We start from the raw sequence: 18,691 nt of genomic DNA on the forward strand, positions 1-18,691 counted from the left end.
CAGTCGCAGTCTGCAGTGTTTTAGCTACTTTTAAATCACTAATCCTCGCCTCCGTGGCAGCAAATAAAGTAAGTTTCTTACAAATATCATCCCTGCAGGACGAGGAATAGCTAAACATGCTTCACTACACACCGTAGCTCACCGGCGTCACAATGTAAACAAACGCCATGGGTGGATCTACACCTGACATCCACTGTAATGATACCAAGTACAGGAGCGTATCTAGTCGATTTAGCATCACAAAATCTTTTTTCGTTTTTTAAAAAATTTATATTATGTTTATAAAGTCAGGAAATACGTCCCAGGACACACAATTAGGAGCCTTTGTTTGATTACTCACTAAAAAAAGAAAAGTTCATTATTTTATTTAAGGACAAAATTGCAATAAGAAACATGTACTGTAAGATTTTTTGTTAAAATAAAGCCGTTATTGCCATTTTTTGTGGTCCCCTTTATTTCGAAAGGTAACGAAATACATTTTGGTACCAGTACCAAAATATTGGTATCGGGACAACCCTAGTCTGCGCAATAACGTACTAGCAAATGCTAAGGTAGCTGCAGGAACATATTTTGCTTTTTTTGGGAGTTTTTTTTTGCCTAATGCTGTCATTGTGTCTCATTAATCTTTTACACAAGGCACCTTAAAGACCATGGCAGAGTTTGAGGACAAGCTGTATTTTTCATGACCATATGCATTAGGTTCTCACGGGAAATAGAAATCCATGTACCTTGTGTTCCTGTTTTTGAACATTATTTCTCTCCTATTCTCTTACTCACTTATGATCAGTCATAAATACAGCATTTTGAGTCAAGTCATACACTCAGGATGCACATTAATGCTTAGCTGTACTCAGGTGGGGATGGACAAGTGCATTGCATAAAGACATGGATGCTGCACACCATCAGGGGTAGTCAATAGTTGAAGACACAGGCCCTTGCTTCCTCCATTAGTGACCCTTGACCCCATCATATTTTAAAACACACTGACAAACAACAGACTTCTAAGACACACAGGTGGTCACATCAATGTTTTAAAGAATGATTTTCACATTTACACAGTCTCGAGTAAAAAGTAAAGAGGAGTAAAGGAACCCTCTTGATTCGGTCCTTGGTATGTGGACAGCTTGTCTATGTCAACCAACACACCAAGTCCCACGTTAAAGTTCTTCTTAAAACTAAAAAGTGCATGCAATACATAGCCGACTGCTTTTGTTGACATAAAATCTGTGACCCAAAGGGGTCATTTCTACAAAAAAATTGGGTATTGTATCGGAAGTGAAAAAGTTGTACGGAGACACACACAACAGGAAAGTTGGGAAAATATCAGTTGGTGTGAATGCTGATATTTTCCTCCACGCTACATCGCACATCCAAAGGTTGTCCTCACTCCGTCACACAGACTTGTGTAGATCAATCAATCAATCAATCAATGTTTATTTATATAGCCCTAAATCACAAGTGTCTCAAAGGGCTGCACAAGCCACAACGACATCCTCGGTACAAAGCCCACATAAGGGCAAGGAAAAACTCACCCCAGTGGGACGTCGATGTGAATGACTATGAGAAACCTTGGAGAGGACCGCATATGTGGGTAACCCCCCCCCCCCCCCCCTCTAGGGGAGACCGAATGCAATGGATGTCGAGTGGGTCTGACATAATATTGTGAGAGTCCAGTCCATAGTGGATCCAACATAATAGTAAGAGTTCAGTCCATAGTGGGGCCAGCAGGAAACCATCCCGAGCGCAGAGATGTTCCCAGCCGATGCACAGGCGAGCGGTCCACCCCGGGTCCCGACTCTGGACAGCCAGCACTTAATCCATGGCCACCGGACCTGGAGTATACAAATGAGTTTTAAGATGGGACTTAAATGCTTCTACTGAGGTAGCATCTCTGATTGTTACCGGGAGGGCATTCCATAGTACTGGAGCCCCAATAGAAAACGCTCTATAGCCCGCAGACTTTTTTTGGGCTCTGGGAATCACTAATAAGCCGGAGTTCTTTGAACGCAGATTTCTTGCCGGGACATATGGTACAATACAATCGACAAGATAGGCTGGAGCTAGACCGTGTAGTATTTTATACGTAAGTAGTAAAACCTTAAAGTCGCATCTTAAGTGCACAGGAAGCCAGTGCAGGTGAGCCAGTATAGGCGTAATATGATCAAACTTTCTTGTTCTTGTCAAAAGTCTAGCAGCCGCATTTTGTACCAATTGTAATCTTTTAATGCTAGACATAGGGAGACCCGAAAATAATACGTTACAGTAGTCGAGACGAGACGTAACGAACGCATGAATAATGATCTCAGCGTCGCTAGTGGATAAAATAGAATTAATTTTAGCGATATTACGGAGATGAAAGAAGGCCGTTTTAGTAACACTTAATGTGTGATTCAAACGAGAGAGTTGGGTCGAAGATGATACCCAGATTCTTTACTGATTCACCTTGTGTAATTGTTTGGTTGTCAAATATTAAGGTGGTATTATTAAATAAATGTCGGTGTTTAGCAGGACCGATAATCAGCATTTCCGTTTTCTTGGCGTTGAGTTGCAAGAAGTTAGCGGACATCCATTGTTTAATTTCATTCAGACACGCCTCCAGCTGACTACAATCCGGCGTGTTGGTCAGCTTTAGGGGCATGTAGAGTTGGGTGTCATCAGCATAACAATGAAAGCTAACACCGTATTTGCGTTTGATGTCGCCTAGCGGCAGCATGTAGATACTAAAGAGTGCAGGGCCAAGAACCGAACCCTGAGGAACTCCGCACGTTACCTTAACATAGTCCGAGGTCACATTATTATGGGAGACGCACTGCATCCTGTCAGTAAGAAAAGAGTTAAACCACGACAAGGCTAAGTCTGACATACCAATACGTGTTTTGATACGCTCTAATAAAATATTATGATATTAGATGTGACCTTGCTGTGTTTATGTTACCCAGGGTCAGGCTCCTGTCGATTCAGTTACTCAGACCCCAGCATCACTGTGTCGTACAGCCTCAGTGGAAATGCTAACAACTCTGACTGGATCACACTTGAGAAGATCAGGTCTCTATCAATCCCTTGCTTCTTTCTTAGTCCTGGCCATGGTTCGGTAGTTCTGGGTGAGTTTATCTTAAGTAACTCGATTATATTGTGCTCCTTTAGAGCTCCTACCAACAGCAGCACCTTCATCCACCTGGTCCCCATGCCAGTACAGTCCAGGGCTGAAAATGTTCGCCTCCGATGGTCTCAGGGGGCTCCTCAAGGTCCAGAAGGTTACGAATCCTGCTGGGGTCTGGATAATGTTTTGCTGGTCAATGCTGCCCATAAAGCTCCCCTCATGGAGGACAACTTGGATCCTCCAGACACTGCCAACTGGCTATTCTTTCCTGGTGCTACTGTCAAGGTATGGCTAGAAAAATACGATTTCTTCTCGAGTGATTGCTTCTGTTCCTTCCTGTATGTCACCTTCAAATGTTATCTTTCTGTGTTGCACAGCATGCTTGCCAGTCTGAGGGAAACTCTCTGTATTTCCATGGTGGTGAAGGTGTTGGTCACAGCTTTGCATCCAGTCGAGACATTGACCTGCACCGGGAGGAGGGAAGAAGCTACTGGGAGGAGGACTTTGAGAGTCCACCATCAAAGTAAGTCAAGACCTGGATATAACACGGTATTTGAACCTTTGAGTAGATTGAGATTCAAGTACCAATTTAAGTTTTCATGTTAAATTCCATAGGTTTTAGGGCCTGTCCCCACCTTAAAGGGGAACATTATCACCAGACCTATGTAAGCGTCAATATATACCTTGATGTTGCAGAAAAAAGACCATATATTTTTTTAACCGATTTCCGAACTCTAAATGGGTGAATTTTGGCGAATTAAACGCCTTTCTAATATTCGCTCTCGGAGCGATGACGTCACAACGTGGCGTCACATCGGGAAGCAATCCGCCATTTTCTCAAACACAGAGTCAAATCAGCTCTGTTATTTTCCGTTTTTTCGACTTTTTTCCGTACCTTGGAGACATCATGCCTCGTCGGTGTGTTGTCGGAGGGTGTAACAACACGAACAGGGACGGATTCAAGTTGCACCAGTGGCCCAAAGATGCGAAAGTGGCAAGAAATTGGACGTTTGTTTCGCACACTTTACCGACGAAAGCTATGCTACGACAGAGATGGCAAGAATGTGTGGATATCCTGCGACACTCAAAGCAGATGCATTTCCAACGATAAAGTCAAAGAAATCTGCCGCCATACCCCCATTGAATCTGCCGGAGTGTGTGAGCAGTTCAGGGACAAAGGACCTCGGTAGCACGGCAAGCAATGGCGGCAGTTTGTTCCCGCAGACGAGCGAGCTAAACCCCCTATCGACCCTAGCTTCCCTGGCCTGCTGACATCAACTCCAAAACTGGACAGATCAGCTTTCAGGAAAAGAGCGCGGATGAGGGTATGTCTACAGAATATATTAATTGATGAAAATTGGGCTGTCTGCACTCTCAAAGTGCATGTTGTTGCTAAATGTATTTCATTTGCTGTAAACCTAGTTCATAGTTGTTAGTTTCCTTTAATGCCAAACAAACACATACCAATCGTTGGTTAGAAGGCGATCGCCGAATTCGTCCTCGCTTTCTCCCGTGTCGCTGGCTGTCGTGTCGTTTTCGTCGGTTTCGCTTGCATACGGTTCATACCGATATGGCTCAATAGCTTCAGTTTCTTCTTCAATTTAGTTTTCGCTACCTGCCTCCACACTACAACCATCCGTTTCAATACATTCGTAATCTGTTGAATCGCTTAAGCCGCTGAAATCCGAGTCTGAATCCGAGCTAATGTCGTTATAGCTTGCTGTTCTTTCCGCCATGTTTGTTTGTGTTGGCTTCACTATGTGATGTCACAGGAAAATGGACGGGTGTTTATAACGATGGTTAAAATCAGGCACTTTGAAGCTTTTTTTAGGGATATTGCGTGATTGGTAAAATTTTGAAAAAAACTTCGAAAAATATAATAAGCCACTGGGAACTGATTTTTAATGGTTTTAACAATTCTGAAATTGTGATAATGTTCCCCTTTAACAGCAAATCATTTTATGGTTTCCATCTTTTATACTCACATAGCAGCATTCTGGGTGGTCTAAAACTAGAGTTTTTGAAAACGGCTCCAGAGTGGCAATGTCTGATTGTTGACATGTGAACAGGGAAGCCACGAGTATTAACTGAGAATGAAGACGTTCCCGCCGTGTTGTCGTCCCATCACGATAACGTGACCATAAAAAAAAGAGGAGAAGGCACGCAACAGCTGTCAGCAACAACAATGATGAACAACAACGTTGTGATTGGGATGTAGTTACTACTATTAGCACTATGGCAGCAAAACATGCGGTCAGGGGCGTAAGAATAAGTTTAACATTGCGGGGTCACCAGTCGCTAGCCACAAAAAAGATCATCCTTTATATATATATATATATATATATATATATATATATATATATATATATATACTGTATATATACTGTATATATATATATATATATATATACTGTATATACAGTATAGGCCAAAAGGCCTATCCCAGCTGCACGGAAGGCGAGTACACCCTGGACAAGTCGCAGGGCCAACACAGATAGACAGACAACATTCACACACTAGGGCCAATTTAGTGTTGCCAATCAACCTATCCCCAGATGCATGTCTTTGGAGGTGGGAGGAAGCCGGAGTACCCAGATAGAACATAGATGGATCTTTATTGTCATTGCACAAGTAAAACACATTTTTGCAAACCCCACACAGAAAGGCCCGGGGATCGAACCCAGGATCTTCTTATTGTGAGGCACATGCACTAAGCCCTGTTCCACCATGCTGGCCCCGGTGCGCCATATGGTCTGAAAAATACATTACTTTGGTAACTAGTAACCAACTTGCTCAAAAAGGTTCATTATGTCTTCTTATTCATATACGAAAATATGGTCTGAGCACAAGAACATTTGAAAAAATAGTAACCAACTGTACTGCATGGATGGAAACAGCGCAATAGAAAGTTTTCTAAGTGACAATCACAATATCTGAGATGATCAAATGTGTCGCTACTGTACACATTTTTTTCTCGGGAATGAAACTTAAAAGCCTGTGTCTGACAATTGCCAAGGATCAGAGCCATATTACACAGCTTAACCACTGGGGGGCTTTAAACATAATCTTAGGGCTCTTGGGAGCGCTGCAGGTGCCTCGTTTTTTACACCGGTGGTTTAATTCCTGCTGGGATTTTCTTAATTCACTGTGATAAAAGAACAATGACTCCAAAGACACGTAATTAACCTCTGACACTGTTGTGCTTGATTCGAGAAGTAAAATAAGTCTCAACTGATGGAGAGACCAAATCTATTCTGAGACGAGCGTGCCTTGTGCACATGCACTTGGTAGGACACCTGTCACGTGTCACCTGCAATCTGACGTGACACGCTGTGTGTTTGAGTGACTTCCACAGGTGAATGCCATGGCTCTGGCTGCTTCACAGGCAGCAGTCCATCTGTTCGCAGTCAGACACCTTACGCATACCCAGCACAGCAGAAAGCAAGAGGGTCCCATCATTAGCTCGTAGCTTGCAGAGCGGCACTAAAAATGGAGAGGATCGATGTGTTACTAGCAGACAGCAATTACCTACCTGTGCATTTTTGCATCAATGAGACAGTCCTGACACCAGTGGGGCTTTTCCACCACTGTGCTTTACACTATCATGCAGTGCGCCATCCTGCTGCACGGCAGGCCCGGTCACACCCGTCAGGTGTCAGGGGCTTACTTCTGTGCAAGCAGAATTTGTTGTTCTCATGTAAATTTGGTGGAAAATATAAAGGGGGCGGTGGGTGGCAGGAGCGGGGTGACATACTGAGGTAACTTCTGTCAGTGCTAATGAGCATGCTCTCTCCACTGTGCACGAATGTGTCTGCATGTGCATCGTCTTCCAGGTGATTTATACCGAACACCATAGGCATGTTCAATGTTGGCGTTAACGCACTTTTAGGACGTGCATTTCCAGAAGTGCCTTCTTCGGGTAAAAACTCCGGTTTGCTTGGTTTTTTTTTTCATCGATTATCGCTTTCCGCCGGTGTTTTGTTTTGTTTATATTTGCCGGTGTTGTGCCAAAATACGTTTGCCTGCCAAAAATGTATTTCCTTCGCGGGAGCGCGCACCGCTCGCTAAACCTGCATTGCTTGGCTTGGTCTGTCCACAGGGGATTACTCTGTGTAAGACAAACACTTTATCTTTGTGGTTATTGTAACGCTACGCATACTTGCCAACCCTCCCGATTTTCCCGGGAGACTCACGAATTTCAGTGCCCCTCCCGAAAATCTCCCGGGGCAATCATTCTCCCGATTTTCTCCCGATTTCCACCCGTACAACAATATTGGGGGCGTGCCTTAAAGGCGCTGCCTATAGCATCCGCTTTTCCTCCATACAAACAGCGTGCCGGCCCAATCACATAATATATGCGGTTCTGACACACACATAAGTGATTGCAAGGTATACTTGATCAACAGCCATACAGGTCACACTGAGGGTGGCCGTATAAACAACTTTAACACTGGTACAAATATGCGCCACACTGTGAACCCACACCAAACAAGAATGACGAACACATTTCGGGAGAACATCCGCACCGTAACACAACAGAACAAATACCCAGAATCCCTTGCAGCACTAACTCTTGCGGGACACTACAATATACACCCCCGCCCTTAACCCCCCCCCCCCCCCCCAACCACCACCACCACCACCTTAACCCCCCCCTTCTCCCGTGTTTGACATTATTTAAGCCTTTATCGTGTCCGGAATTAATGAGATTTAAAGGATTGTTGTTAGTCCGATGTTGATGTGATAAAACCTCTTTCTTTTTTGAAAGATACATACAATTGTAACTGTTATTTCTTTGTGCACATAATGAATATTAATTAAGTGTTTGGATGTATTCATTTATGTAAAATTTTCATTAAATGTAATATTGCCTGACAAAAAGTGATTCAACGTAATATTTTAATATTTACACATCGCATATTTACACAGGCATATTTTACTAGAATACCCTTATGAGCATTACATATATCAAAATCAAGTACCTACTGTACTGTTTACTTGTTGAAATACCCTTTACAAAGCTAAAATCTACCTAAACTGTTATGATCCTTGGCCCGGATCATGTTTTGTTTAGTCATCTTTTGTTTAGTTCCTGTTTTGTGCACCCCTGGGTTTGTTGTGGTTACCATGGGTGCTGATTGGTTTCACCAGCCTCTGATTAGTGTTCGGCATGCTCACCTGCTGCCAGGCACTAATCAGAAAGCTATTTATTTACCTTGTGCGCCACACTCAGTCTGGCTTCCTTATTTGCAGTATGCAACAGGTTACGTTGGGTAATTCCTGCTTCTATGTTCCTTGAGTTAAGTTTTTGCCTTAGATTCCCGTGCGATTGGCACGTGTCTCTGTTTGTTTCCTTTTTTTTGTATGTGCTATGATTTATGAGGAATAAATCATATCCTACGTTCACGCTTCTTTCGGAGTTGTCCGTCTGCATCCTGGGAGAACGAACGACCCCTCAGTAACATGCAACCCCCACGTGACACAAACGACCACTTTGCTGCTGCCAAAAATGTATTTCAAGTAATATTTTGATACTGACACATCTCATCTTTGCATATTTTACTGGAATACTTTTTTGAGCATTACATAGATCAAAATCAAGTACCTACTATACTGTTTACTTGTTGAAATACCCCTCAAATAAATTTTTGGCAGCAGAAAAGTGGTTGTTTGGGTAGATATTTGCTCTAAAAAGGGTATTTCAACAAGTAAACAGTACAGTAGGTACTTGATTTTGGTATATGAAATGCAAATAAGGGTATTCTAGTAAAATATGCAGAGATGAGATGTGTCAGTGGTCCTCGTCAGCCAGAGAACTTTGATTTTAGGGTGGCGGGAATAAGGTCCATATGTGTTGGAGCATCGTCTACAATGTAAGTAGTCATAAAAATAATGAAACCCATTGAATGAAAAGGTGCGTCCAAACCTTTGGCCTGTACTGTATGTGTTTGCGAGCAAATATATGTACTTAGTAGTAAGAGTGTACCGAATCAATATTGGATATTGGTCAGAGTATTTTTTCAATTTTTAATTCATATCGTTTTTAAAAAGGAACTGCACTTTTTGGGGGGAATTTTGCCTATTGTTCACAATCATTATGAGAGACAAGAACACACGTCTTTTTTTATTTTAAATAAATGCTAAGAAGATGTGGCTAATAGGAGTCACCGTTGTAGCCTTCAAAGCCCTCAAAAACAACTCCAAAACCCTCCATCAACATTTTATATACACACTTCAAGTCTATATATAATTTAGTAACAGGCATGTTCATAACAATATGTAATTTGTACAATATTTACCATATTTTGGTCATTTTAATCATTTCCGGAACTAATTCTTTGGCGCATTTATTTCCATTTCCATAGCAGTGCACGTCTAACTTCTGGCAATCGATTATCGGTTTTTGTATGTGATTTTGATTGATTTTGGTATATGAAATGCAAATAAGGGTATTCTAGTAAAATATGCAGAGATGAGATGTGTCAGTGGTCCTCGTCAGCCAGAGAACTTTGATTTTAGGGTGGCGGGGATAAGGTTTGGATCCATGAAGGAAAGAAAAAAGTGAATGAATGTTTATAACTGAATAAATGTACATATGCATAAAAAAATTATTTATTTTGTATTATTCTTTTAATGAATTAAGTAACGTTTCTGACAACCTTTTTCCAAAACAATATAGAATGTGAGATATAACAGGATAATGCGTACATTTATCATTTGTTTTCAGAACGCTTACAAAAAAGTGGGACTCCAAAAATGTACTGTGGGACCCCATTTTTATGACTTGATGGGGTCCCTAGGACCCCATTTTGTAAAAATTCCTTGCGCCCACACTGATGTTAATTAAAGTTCTGTTTTGTGTCCCTCAGCTGGGACATACAGGGAGCTGTCTATGGCAGCCATTGTGGCGAGATCGAGTCGGGCTCTTCGCTGGTGTTCGAGAGCGACGGCCGCAGGAGGGTGTGCACGCCGTACATTGACACCACATCTTATGGAAACCTTCGCTTCCACTTTTCTATGGGTATAAAAAAAATCATCCATCCTATGCCTTTGAGTCATTTGAACAGCATGTTTGCATGGTAAATGCGAATCAAAGTATTTTTCTCTGCAGGCGGTGGTGAATGCGACCCAGGAGAGTCACATGATCACGATGTGATTCTTTTCGGAAGGTCAGAAGGCAGGAGGGAACGTGTGGTGCTAGACACCCTTCCCTATTCCTCCTACAGGGTAAGATACTAGAGCAGGCCTGGGCAATTATTTTGACTTGGGGGCCAAATCTAGACAAAAAAATGTGTCTGGGGGCCGGTATGTCTATATTTAAGAACACTAATACAAAACCTCACAATAATGTCTGATTGAATGCTAAAAACGTTATAACAGGCCGCCTTAAAAAACGGAACGGCAATTAAATTTTTTTTACTGAATGAAACACCCAGAAAGTACATGAAAATAAAGAATGTGGGATTTACAATATTAACTATGAAGGATAAAACACTGAATATTGACAACTTATGAACGTCACACCCCCTCTCCATCCACATATTTTACAATCAAGCGAAACGCTACAAAAATGCAACAAACACAACGAAATATGAACGCGAAGGGTAAAAAAACCCACCTACAATCTGATACATCTGATATATCACTAAGCTTTAGAACTTTGTTGTGAAAATCTCCTTCCGCGTCTGTCCCTGACACCCACATTTCAGGCTGGCCACTCGAGAAACACTCTGTGGAAACGCTCCCCACCCACACTGCTTGGTGCCTCGTCTGAGCTGCTGTGACTTAGATGACCATAGTAACTAATTAGATTACCATAGAAACTAATTAGATCACCATAGTAACTAATTAGATTACCATAGTAACTAATTAGATTACCATAGTAACTAGGATATCATGCAAAATCGCAGATTCCAACCATTGAAATACTTTGTATAGTTCAAGACTTACGGTCATTTGAAAACATCACTGCACATCATAATGGCAGCTACACTTTCCATCTTAAATATCTAAAAAAAAATTGGGGGGAATGTCCGGCGGGCCAGGTTGAAAAGCTTAACGGGCCGCATGCGGCCCCCGGGCCTTAATTTGCCCAGGTCTGTACTAGAGCTTTCTCAACACAGTTTGATATATTAACCTGGACTTAATCGTGATGATAATACTTGCACACACCCCTCAAGCTAGTATTTTCACGCTGACATAAGCAGTTGTTGACAAATGCTTGCTAATTTACTCGTGACTTTGGTCAGAGACATAAGGAGAATGTTGTTGAACCAACAGCAATTTACTGACATTATATTCTTTAATTAGTGCACCTTTTTATTTTGATTCTTATGTTTTTATTTGGGGTGTCCAGATCCGATATTGATATTGGAAATGCGTCCGATATCGGCTAAAAAAACAAGTATCGGCTTGCATTTAAAATCCCCGATATAATCACTCTGATTCAAACTGTCCTGCATTGTGTTCACTTGTGCAAAGATGGACAGCCAGTTAGCATCTAAATGTCCTCCAATAAAAACCCACGGTTGGTCTTTTCTTGTATTTTATTAAAGAAATTCACAAAAGATGTTGGTCCACTAGGAATTAGGCTACACCGCAGCGAAGCACACAATAGCACCCAAACTACTGTAGACACAAGTAATCCTTAATTGAACAAAATTGCAGTCAAAAGCTTGACATTTGTGTATATAAACAGGTATCAAGTAATTATAGTTGCATATTACTTACAAATACAAAGTCTCAAAGGTGGCTTAATCAACAGTTTCAGTAACAAAAGTGTCCGCATCATTCAACTTACTGCATTATTAGTTTAATTTAAAGTACCAGTTTTATAGAAAAACAAGTTGCCTCTATATTATGAACATCTGATTTATGACACCGGTAAAACTTATAAAGTTTGCAAATAAATAGATAAGATCAAAATAATACAATAATAAATATAATTCCTGACCCATTTTGAGAGATGAGGAACCAAGTCACATGATCGCGTGACTAAGAAGTAGGAACCGCAGATGCCTTCCTCGCCAACAATAGTGCAAATCATGCAGATTACTTCTTGAAACATTATGATCCAGAAACTTATATCCTTTATCCTGAATATAAGGAGGATGACTACATGTTTTATAAGCTCCGCTAAACAAATACAGCTTTAGTGAAACACTAAGCATCATGTAGCAGTATTGCTCAGTGCGAAACAAGAAATACAAACTACAAACAAAATAATTGAAGCTGAAAATATATGATCTGCAATCCACGCCTTAATACTTTCTATGTCTTCCCTGTCAGACCCCCGCTGTGGTTTCAGTGGCATTGCCCAACGAGCTGCAAACGCCAGTCACCCAGTTTTGCATGGAGCAGCACTCTCACGGGGGTGCCAACCGCCACGTGTGGGCTGTGGACTTCATGCAGCTGCTCCCAGTGCTGCCTGGCACACACACACACGTCGTCCAGTTCTCCATCAACCTCGGCTGCGGCTCCTACCAGCCTGCCAACAGGTGTGACACCTTTGTAAACGGCTGAATCAGCTCGTCTTTAAACACTCTTTATGTAAACTACTGCCAAATACTCTAGGTTCATATGATACTGTACAACATGATAAATGGTGTGCAACATGTAGATCAGTGGTTTGAAAGTGAGGCAGGGCTCTCTTGGGGGAAGCAGCAGCTTGAGAAAAATAAAGAAACACCTTTTCAAACCTATAAAATTAAATATAGCTTTTGGGTTGCCCAAAACAAGATTTTGTTTGTTGCCCCATTTTGGTCTTTAATATTACTTATTTATTATTATTATTATTAGTATTACGCCAAATGAGTGGTTGTCAAACTTTATTCACCAAGTACCACCTCAGAAAAAATGTGTTTCTTAGTACCACCATAATGACCAACATAGTTAGCCTAAATATTCATCAAAAAGAAGGCAGAGGTTTTATGTAACAACTATATTTAATATTTTCCGCCACTGGAACACTACACACAGTTTGAAAAGTAACACTGTGTTTTAACATTTAATTAAGTGACTCGTTGGTGTACCACTAGATAAAGCCCTGCACTCACTATACCTAAACATCACACACACACACACACACACACACACACACACACACACACACACACACACAGTATATTTACATGGACTAAAAAAATATTGACTTAATTTGGTTGAAAACACATTTTTAAAAGTGGTAAAACCTTAAGATTTTTGAATGCATCATCCATCCATCCATCCATCCATCTTCTTCCGCTTATCCGAGGTCGGGTCGCGGGGGCAGCAGCCTAAGCAGGGAAGCCCAGACTTCCCTCTCCCCAGCCACTTTGTCCAGCTCCACCCGGGGGATCCCGAGGCGTTCCCAGGCCAGCCGGGAGACATAGTCTTCCCAACGTGTCCTGGGTCTTCCCCGTGGCCTCCTACCGGTTGGACGTGCCCGAAACACCCCTCCGCCGGGTGGCGGGGCTCTCCCTTAGAGATAGGGTGAGAAGCTCTGTCATCCGGGTGGAGCTCAAAGTAAAGCCGCTGCTCCTCCACACCGAGAGGAGCCAGATGAGGTGGTTCGGGCATCTGGTCAGGATGCCACCCGAACGCCTCCCTCGAGAGGTGTTTCGGGCACGTCCGACCGATAGGATAGAAAAGAATGCATCATGCAACTTGTAATATCTCCAAGATTTTGTATGAAAAAACCTTTAATACATTTTGAATTATTATGAATAATCTGATTCATGTAGTATTATTATTAGTGGATAAAAAGTATCATAATAATACATCATTATAATATTATAATTATGAATGCATCTAATGGGAGTTAAGCCTCCATTGTCCTTAAAAACTTGTGATTCCTCTGTTTCAAACTTTAATACAGGTTCCTTGAATGCACCACAGTTATGTGCTCTTAGATGCAAAAGTGAAACTTAACATCCATCCATACATTTTCTACCGCTTGTCCCTTTCGGGGTCGCGGGGGGTGCTGGAGCCTATCTCAGCTGCATTCAGGCGGAAGGTGGGGTACACCCTGGACAAGTCACCACCTCATCACAGGGCCAACGCAGATAGACAGACAACATTCACACTCACATTCACACACGAGGGCCAATTTTAGTGTTGCCAATCAACTTAACATGACTTTATCCAAATAGTTATATCATATTTGTACTTTTCTCCTATCACCTCATCCTGGTTCCCACATGTTGGTGCTGCGTGTGAATGCATAAATGTGAGCTCTGAAGACGTTATGACGTCTGCGTTGAGTGAACAGTAAATTATTCCAGGCTGGGTTTGTCGCTACCAGGAGGAATGAACCATTTTGCATTTTTGTAAGAGGGTGTAGGTTGTGTTATACAATCCTAATTTGATTCAAACAACCTTATTATTGAACTTTGACAGCAAAATTGGTTGTATCTAAACTTTTATGACATCGTATTCTCTCACGGATGGATTTAAATTAAAGAAAAAAAACCTAGACTATAATCATGTGGCCCCCATAGCGGTTGTGGTCCTAAACAGCCTCTGTGTTTATGCCACGGGCCGGCCCTGCCATAGCTAAAACCACCACTGCAGGTGTTGAAATGGTGTTAAATAGAGATAATGGTAAATATTAAAATACATGTCTTATTATGTTATATTGACAACTACATTTATTTCACTTACATACCGTATTTTTCGGAGTATAAGTCGCACTGGAGTATATGTCGCACCTGCCGAAAATGCATAATAAGAAAGGAAAAAAACATATATAAGTCGCACTGGAGCCCGGCCAAACTAAGAAAAAAACTGCGACTTATAGTCCGAAAAATACGGTATGCGTTTATACAAATATTTGAATTCAATTCACTATCATTTACTACAGCTGTAGTGCTTGGAAAGGTGTGGCAGTGACTTTAAACTACTTGAAGTGAAGCAACTTCAGTAACTATAAATTGTCAAAGTGCTGTTTCTGCTTCATCAGTGTCAGTCTGGAGTTTTCCACCAATCACGGTCGTTCCTGGTCTCTGCTCCACACCGAGTGTCTGCCAGAGCTTTGTGCGGGTCCTCACTTGCCTCACAGCACCATCTACTCCTCTGACAATTACAGCGGGTAGGACTCACCTCTGCATGTACAGTATTTCAATCCAAACACACTGAATGTTTATCTGTATGAACATACTTTGGCACGTTTCTGCAGATGGACCAGGATTTCTATCCCTTTGCCCAACGTGGCTCTCACAGAAACCACACGCTTTCGCTGGAAACAGTCTGGCAGTGGAGTGGGCAACATGTGGGCCATTGATAATGGTTAGCAGCAGATACATGCATGCCCTAATCATTGTTAACCTTGCTTTTTTGATGCTTCAAAACTCAAAAATGTGTTTTTCAGTATACATTGGTCCGTCCTGCCTCCGATTCTGCTCTGGGAGAGGACATTGTTCCCGCACAGGGTGCAAGTAAGACATTGTGTGATCAAACTAAACAATGTCTATTAGGGATGTCCCGAACAACATTTTTGGCCTCCGATCCCTGATCCGATTTTTAATTCCAATACTTTGACAATAGATTATAAAACTGAGAATGTTTTATAGCATGTAACTAACTTAAACACTTAACCATTTTTATAAAGTGAATCTTATTAAATATAGAATGTGCTAGTATTGTTGTGAGTCTGATGATGTATTGAATATGTGGTATTGAATGCAACATACACGTTTTAAACAAAATCAAGTGGCGACTGCACAAGAGCTAAAGAAAAACTACTATTGGCTCATATTTAAATAATTTGGGTTTTGTTCTCAAAGCCTTCCTGTATGCAGTGACTTTCTCCTTGACTTTGGAAACAATAATGAAAACAACCAAAAATAAATACATTTTGAGATAATAACAAAAAAAAGAAAAATATCGATCTAATCACTTTAGTATTATTTACAGTACAGGCCAAAAGTTAGTACACACCTTCTCCTTATTCAATGTGTTTTCTTTATTTTCATGACTATTTACATTGTAGATTGTCACTGAAGGCATCAAAACTATGAATGAACACATGTGGAGTTATGTACTTAACAAAAAAAGTTGAAATAACTAAAAACATGTTTTATATTCTAGTTTCTTCAAAATAGCCACCCTTTGCTCTGATTACTGCTTTGCACACTCTTGGCATTCTCTCCATGACCTTCAAGAGGTAGTCACCTGAAATGGTTTTCACTTCACAGGTGTGCTTGAAGCTCATCAAGAGAATGCCACCAGTGTGCAAAAAAGTAATCAGAGCAAAGGGTGGCTATTTTAAAGAAACGTCCCATTATACAGGGGTGTCAAACTCGTTTTTATTGAGGGCCACATCGCAGTTGTAGCTGCTCTAAGAGGGCCGCTTCTAAAAGCAACTACCGTATTTTTCGGACTATAAGTCGCAGTTTTTTTCATAGTTTGGTATGTAAGAATATAAATGTATAAGGATTCGCCTCATGATATGACATAATTGCCTATGCACTTGATTATTGTATTATTTTTTTTAAATCTAGACTTTACAGTAAAAAAACTGTCAGCTCAGTCGCCAGAATTGCACCATGAAATTGACGGTGTATTTTTACATCATGTTACTGTAAATAGATAATCAATAAAATAAAAAATAGGCGACTGAGCTGTACCGTAAAATCTACAGTTGTTGTTTTTACAGTGTATAACTGCAAACAGAAAAACAGGTTTCACAGTTTTTTTACAGTAAAATTGTGCTGACTGAGCTGTAGTCTTTGACTGTAAAACCTAGTGTCATTTTTACAGTGTACAATTTGATGAATAACTTTCTTTGAAATGGTAAGTCAAGCAGATATTGAATTGTGTACTTCTATTTACAATAAATGTTTGTAATGTATGATAAAATAATATTTTTTGTATTATTAGCTAATATTTAAGCTTAAAAGATATGCAAGTACATGTATTTAATTTTTTTCTGTCAAAATGGAAAGAATGAATACTTTACCTATAGTAAGAAAAGATAAAGTACTTTGACACATATTATTTCCAGTCTTTCGCAGGCCACATAAAATGAGTTTGACCCCTGTGACTTATAGCACCATTTAATCCAATTACATTATCTCATTGGTTTCCTTCTTTTTCTAATTTACCTGTTTTTACCCAGGTGTGACCCAGGCTTCAGCGGTCCTGCTTGTGAGCTCGCTTCCCAGACATTCCCAGCCTTCCTTTCCGAGGGTTTCTCCAGCCCGCGACTTTCTTCCTACCACAGCTTCTCGTCCCTCCGCGGAGCTGAGGTCAGCTTCGGTTGTGGGGTTCTGGCGAGTGGCAAGGCGCTTGTCTTCAACAGGGACAGCAGGAGACACCTGGTCACAGCTCCGTTGGACAGCTCCCAGGCCAGGTAACTTCCGAACAACTCAAGGTGTAACGGTAGAGAGGCATATCAAATTTCCCCATCAGTAGTGGACAAGAAGTGTTTCTTGCATCATCCGTTTACTGAGCAAACAAATACAAGCGGCGTCTGAAGGTAATGCATTCACTACAGTAGCGGAGATTTAGGCATGCATTGTATCTCCAGAAGTCCGGAGAATGTGCATCGAAGGGGCCATAAAAAGACGAGTCAGGGAAGCGTGTAGAGCACCTCCACAAAAATAATAGTACAAAACCCAAAACCAGTGAAGTTGGCACGTGTAAATGGTAAATTAAAACAGAATACAATGATTTGCAAATCCTTTTCAACTTATATTCAATTGAATAGACTGCAAAGACAAGATACTTAACGTTCAAACTGGTAAACTCTGTTATTTTTTGCAAATATTAGCTCATTTGGAATTTGATGCCTGCAACATGTTTCAAAAAAGCTGGCACGAGTGGCAAAAAAGACTGAGAAAGTTGAGGAATGCTCTTCAAACACTTATTTGGAACATCCCACAGGTGAACAGGCTAATTGGGAACAGGTGGGTGCCACGATTGGGTATAAAAGCAGCTTCCATGAAATGCTCAGTCATTCACAAACAAGGATGGGGCGAGTGTCACCACTTTGTGAACAAATGCGGCAGCAAATTGTTTAAGAACAACATTTCTCAACCAGTTATTGCAAGGAATTTAGGGATTTCACCATCTACGGTCCCTAATATCATCAAAAGGTTCAGAGAATCTGGAAAAATCACTGCATTTAAGCGGCAATGCCCTTGACTTTCGATCCCTCAGGCGGTACTGCATTAAAAAGCGACATCAGTGTGTAAAGGATATCACCACATGGGCTCAGGAACACTTCCGAAAACCACTGTCAGTAACTACAGTTTGTCGCTACATCTGTAAGTGCAAATTAAAACTCTACTATGCAAAGCGAAAGCCATTTATCAACAACACCCAGAAATACCGCCGACTTCGCTGGGTCTCAGCTCATCTAAGATGGACTGATGCAAAGTGGAAAAGTGTTCTTTGGTCTGATGAGTCCACAGTGCAAATTGTTTTTGGAAACTGTGGACGTTGTGTCCTCCGGAACAAAGAGGAAAAGAACCGTCCGGATTGTTATAGGCGCAAAGTTCAAAAGCCAGCATCTGTGATGGTATGGGGGTGCATTAGTGTCCAAGTTTCTCAGTTTAAACATTAAATATATTGTCTTTGCAGTGTATTAAATTGAATATAAGTTGAAAAGGA

General features: G+C 41.2%; 1 protein-coding gene across 2 annotated transcripts in view; it reads left to right on the forward strand.

Annotated features, from left to right (window-relative positions):
* Positions 1-18,691, forward strand: part of LOC133612667 (reelin) — a 316,782-nt gene that overhangs the window by 209,410 nt on the left and 88,681 nt on the right. For both annotated transcript variants that reach the window (XM_072913903.1, XM_072913904.1), the window contains exons 11-20: positions 2,940-3,045; positions 3,145-3,385; positions 3,478-3,623; positions 9,970-10,121; positions 10,212-10,327; positions 12,389-12,597; positions 15,039-15,167; positions 15,255-15,364; positions 15,447-15,513; positions 17,196-17,429. In XM_072913903.1, coding sequence (XP_072770004.1) covers positions 2,940-3,045; positions 3,145-3,385; positions 3,478-3,623; positions 9,970-10,121; positions 10,212-10,327; positions 12,389-12,597; positions 15,039-15,167; positions 15,255-15,364; positions 15,447-15,513; positions 17,196-17,429 — 1,510 coding nt within the window. The remainder of the gene's footprint in view (positions 1-2,939; positions 3,046-3,144; positions 3,386-3,477; positions 3,624-9,969; positions 10,122-10,211; positions 10,328-12,388; positions 12,598-15,038; positions 15,168-15,254; positions 15,365-15,446; positions 15,514-17,195; positions 17,430-18,691) is intronic.

The sequence above is a fragment of the Nerophis lumbriciformis genome, linkage group LG10 (assembly GCF_033978685.3).
Source record: "Nerophis lumbriciformis linkage group LG10, RoL_Nlum_v2.1, whole genome shotgun sequence".
NCBI lineage: Eukaryota > Metazoa > Chordata > Actinopteri > Syngnathiformes > Syngnathidae > Nerophis > Nerophis lumbriciformis.